This window comes from Lynx rufus, unplaced genomic scaffold (assembly GCF_022079265.1).
Source record: "Lynx rufus isolate CCGP_SWC_20201006 ecotype Redwood Valley unplaced genomic scaffold, mLynRuf1.p SCAF_27, whole genome shotgun sequence".
Classification (NCBI taxonomy): Eukaryota; Metazoa; Chordata; class Mammalia; order Carnivora; family Felidae; genus Lynx; species Lynx rufus.
The window spans coordinates 10,108,910-10,113,578 of record NW_025814842.1 but is presented as its reverse complement, the minus strand read 5'-3'; the positions used below and the strand labels follow the sequence as shown (position 1 = coordinate 10,113,578).

Here is a 4,669-nt window from a genome sequence, read left to right as displayed (position 1 = left end):
AGGGGTGCAGGCAGCCTGGGCAGCCTCCGCGGTCTCCTCCCCCACCACCACCCAAACCAGTTTGTAGCGCCTTCACCCCTCCCCTCTAAACCCGTCTGTCAACTCTGTGTCAACTCTGCTCCACGGGCAGGTGGGGGAGCGAGGCGCCAGCCATCCTCACGGCCAACACAGGAGTGGGCCGGGCACCCGCGGAGGCAGAGCCCAAGCAAATTCAGGGCCGTGCTCTCCTGACCGGCAGGAGCCAGCTCCCCCCTCCGCCGCCGCACCCTGTTACTTCCGCCCCCTCTCCTGTGTCCCCAGGGCCAGAGGAGGGCAGCACGGGAGTCTCTTTCTGTCCATCCATCCTTGCTGGCGGAGAGGAGGCTCTGGGTAGGTGTCCGAGGGGGCCGGAAGGGGCTGCCGGCCGGTGGCCTGGCTCAGTCCCTGCTTGTGCGGCCTGCGGCCCGTGGCAGGAACATCCCCGGGGGCACGGGCTGCACCTTCAGTCCAGGGAGAAGCAAAGCCCGGAGACAGAGCTGAGCGGCGGCACCTTACACGTAGTTGCTGGCCGGGGCGGAGCGGGCGGCAGAGTACTTGGCCGAGTAGGGCTTGTCGGTGCGCGGTGGGCAGTTGCAGCACAGCAGGGCCCCCCCGAGGAGCAGCAGGCCCGAGGCGGCCCAGCCGACGTACAGAGAGGCACCCATCTCCCGCTTCTGGCCGGAGGCCACCAGCGGGTTGTAGAAGTCCCGGATGATGTTGTTGGCCGTCCAGGACACCGGCACCATTACCAGCAGGCCGGCCAGAATGAACACCACGCCCGCCACGATCATGGTCTTGGCCTTGGCGCTCTCGTCCTCCACACAGTTGGTGCACTTGCCGCCCACCACAGACAGCAGCACGCCCAGCACGGCCAGGATGATGCAGACGACCATGAGGGCGCGGGCCGCCTGCAGGTCCTGGGGCAGCGCCAGCAGCGAGTCGTATACCTTGCACTGCATCTGGCCGGTGCTCTGCACCACGCAGTTCATCCACAGGCCCTCCCAGATGGTCTGCGACGTGACGATGTTGCTGCCGATGAAGGCCGTCACGCGCCACATGGGCAGCGCACAGCTCAGTATGGCGCCCAGCCAGCCCAGCACGGCCAGCGCGATGCCCATCACCTGTAGTCCCATGGAGGCCATGGCTCGGCGTCTGCCGGGGTCTAGGACCTGGAAAGCTGTGGGGATCCGGCCCCGGGGGGCTGTAGGAATCCAAGCGCTGAGGACAGACCCTCGGCGTCTAGAGGGAAGACTTTCACTGCGAGTGCAGAGGCAGAGACTTATCTCTCCAGAGTCAGAAGCACCAGCACAGCGAGTGTGACCGGACCAGTTCCTGTCTCCAGTCTGACAGGAGACTGGAGACTGGAGCAGTTATATGGCTCTTGGGGGGGGGGGGGGCGGGCAGAGGGAGGGGTTTCCGTCCCTGGGGACTTCCCCTGACCAGTTTCTCTGGATTCCAGAGTCAGGGCCAACAAAGGCCCTTCAAGGCCTCAACCCTGGGCCCCTGAGTCAGGATCCTGGAGAGCCAGTCTCAGGGGAAACTGCCCTCTCCCCACCCCCCCACCCCCGCCCCCAGGCCCTTGCTGAGGTCGATCTGGAGATAGACACTGAGTCACAGTCCACAGGCACCTGGACCCGTGGGGCAGCCACGCCCAGCCAGGTTCAGGTCCCGAAGACAGGATCTCCACACCTCAGGGCTCCCTCCTTCCAGGCTTGGGTGGGCAGATGGGGTGGAGACCCTCAGGGAGGGGGTCTGAGGATAAAATCCCCACCCCAATTACTGTAGTCCTGTCCATATCTCTTCCCCACTGGCCTGATCACTACTGTTCCCATTCTCACCATCCACCCACTTGCCTCACCCGCGTTTTTGGTGTGGGCTCCACGAGGGCAGTTTGGGGAACGAGGGGCTGGGGAGCCAGGACTCCTGGGTCTGTTACTTGCTGTCCCCCCTCTTACCACCACCAGGCTTCCCAGCCCTGCCAGAGGAGAAGAGAGAGGGAAACCTGCCCCCCCCCAACTCCTGCCCCCTACCAGGAGAGTTTCGGTCACCTCCTCCTGGGGCTGCAGCCTGTTTGGCCAGACCTGAGTGGGGGAGATCACCAAGAACACGCTACGGGCCAGACCCTGGGAGCAAAGCCCAGCAAAAGCCTGTTTACTCTGTGAAGACACACAGAGAGGTGGTCAGATAAAGCCAGGATGGGGGCAAAGTCCCAGGAGGCTTCAAAAGGGAGGAAGAACACAGGCAGAATGGAGGTGGGGCTCTGGGAAGGGGGCTTGGAAGGAAAGGGGAGCTGCGTGGTACAACTCTGGGGGTGCAGAGGGCACTGAGGACAGGAATGGCCACAAACGGGAGTTTGCAAGGCAGCGGGACTAGGTGAAGGAGGACATTTGGGGAGAAGAAACATGGAGGTCAAAGGTGCTGATGGGGGTGGGGGGTGGAATGCACTTAATTCTAGGAACCCGGAGGAATCCAGTCTGACCAGACCCTGGGGTCGTGGGGGAGGGGCTGGAGAGAAAGGGCCAGAAATCTCTGCCCCAAGTATCACTGAGCCCATCAGGATCAAGCAAGGGCATTGGGTGCCAGGCAGAGAGGTGCCCGCACACCCTAGGGAGATGTCTCTGGAAACTAAATAGAGGTGAAAGAAAGCAGGGCAGGGGTTGAGGGGGTCTTTGTCAAGGAGAGTGGCTGGATCAAGGGAGCCCCTCACCCTCCACGTGGTCGCCACCACGTGGGGATCTTCAGGTCCCAGAGCCCCCAGCACTGTCCAGCACCACGCTCGGTGCCCTGGGGTGGCTGTGTGTCCTCCGGCTTCCCATGGAAGCACCAGCAAGCATGCGTGATTTAGGTTGGAGTCCTCTGTGAGCCCTGGGCACACCGGAGGCCTTTGGACCCCGGGTTGACAACCTGATACACCGCAGGGCTGGCTGGGACAATCTAGCGTGATGGGGAAGTCGCGGTCTTGCGCGGTGGTTGGCGGTAACGCATCCGGCCCCTCTGTGAGGCCGGGGGGCTCCCAAAGACCGAAGCAATGCCTGTCTCAGCACAGGGGTGCTCAGTGGATGCTCGGGGCGCTCAGTAAGGCAGGAGGCATTCTCCTGGTTCCCAAACGCCCTCCCCCACTCTCCCCTACACACACACACACACACACACACACACACACACTGCCAGGGACACACACCAACACAAACAGGGATGGTTTCTGCCTGGACCACACCTCCCAGGGTTTTCCTTACAAGGCTCTGAGGAACAGCACACCCCAAGGCCTGTGGGCTGAGCAACAGAGATAACTACCCTTCGAGATTAAGTGCTTTCCTGTGGTGACCTCATCACAGCCTCCCCATCAGTAAGGAGGCAGGGTCTCTTCGAGCCTTTGCACAAATGGGTAAGCTGAGGCCGGAGAAGGCCGAGGGCTTGCCCAGGATGGGATGGGCACTCCTCCATCAGAGCCTCCTTAGCCATGGTCCCAGCCCCTCAGCAAGCTTTCTGAGTACAGAGGTGAGTTGGCCAGATGGCCGGACCCCCACCTTGCCCCGCCCCTGCCAACTTCCTGCCCTTGTTTTCCTGGGACACAGCCAACTGGCACTTGGAGAAGTAAGAGTGGGGGAGGGGGAGCACACAGGCCCTAGAACTTTCCACCTGTGGCCCGAAGAAGTGACTAAGAAGCTGTCCTTCCCTGCCCAGTTCAGCCAAGCACATCAGAGGCGGGGGAAGGGAAGGGCAGGTGCAGGAGAGGCCCAGGCAGAGGGCAGGCCCAGAGCAGGGGAGGTCTGTGGGGAGTCCAGATGGGGCTGTGGGCCCAGGTGTGCAAAAGGAACAGAAGGGGATCCCCAGGGGACCGTGAGCAGCTCTGCACATGAGTGGAGCTGGAGAGAGATTTGTAGATGCTTGACTTACGCCAGGAGACACTGGCTGGGTCCCACCCACCTGTTGAAGGAAAAACACTAGCAAAAGCCAGACACTTTTCCTTCGTGCGCTCGGGCTTCCTGAGCCTGCCACTCCCAACAGCCTGGACAACCTTTTACTGTGACATCTCTCAATATATATATATATATATATATATATATATATATATATATTGCCACCCATCATCTTTGCTTCTGGGCCAAGGAGGGCAAGGTTGGCATTGATTTCTTTTTCTTTCTCCCAATATTTGCTGTATAATTTCATGCCAATAGAATTATACCACACATGCTGGTTTTTATCAAGGACAGTCCTCTCCCCAGATCAGTTCACCCATCCCTGCCCATGCCAGGAGCATCTTGCCTGCCGTGTGACCATGGGGAGGTCGGTTTCATCCTCAGCCTCAACTTTCCTTGTTGTCAAAGGAGGATATCCGAGCCCTTCCCTCCTGAAGGCAACTGTCAGACGATATGAGGATGTGAAAATGCCTTGTCAGCAGGAAGTTCAGCACCATGAGGACAGAGAAGTCACCCCCTCAGCCCTGGTCCCACTAACACCAGGTAGGAGCTGGGACTTCTTGGACTCCTGGTCCCCAGAGGCCCAGAAGCTCAGCCAAGCCCATGATCACAACACACAAACACACAGACACACACACACACACCCCAAACATAACATTTTGATCCTTATAACATCAAGGTGTTTTGAAGAAAACAAGGAAACAGCCTCACTCTCAGCTCAAAAATCAGTCCAG

At 60.1% G+C, this 4,669-nt stretch overlaps 1 protein-coding gene across 1 annotated transcript; it reads right to left on the bottom strand.

Annotated features, from left to right (window-relative positions):
• Positions 1–530: 530 nt before the first annotated feature.
• CLDN4 (claudin 4) lies at positions 531–1,160 on the bottom strand. Its single transcript, XM_047089488.1, has one exon. The coding sequence runs from the start codon at positions 1,158–1,160 to the stop codon at positions 531–533; it is 630 nt and encodes a 209-aa protein (XP_046945444.1).
• Positions 1,161–4,669: the final 3,509 nt, after the last annotated feature.

What these genes read in the sequence shown, in the direction of transcription:
- CLDN4 (XM_047089488.1), bottom strand. Translation starts at nt 1,160, where the DNA reads ATGGCCTCCATGGGACTACAGGTGATGGGCATCGCGCTGGCCGTGCTG.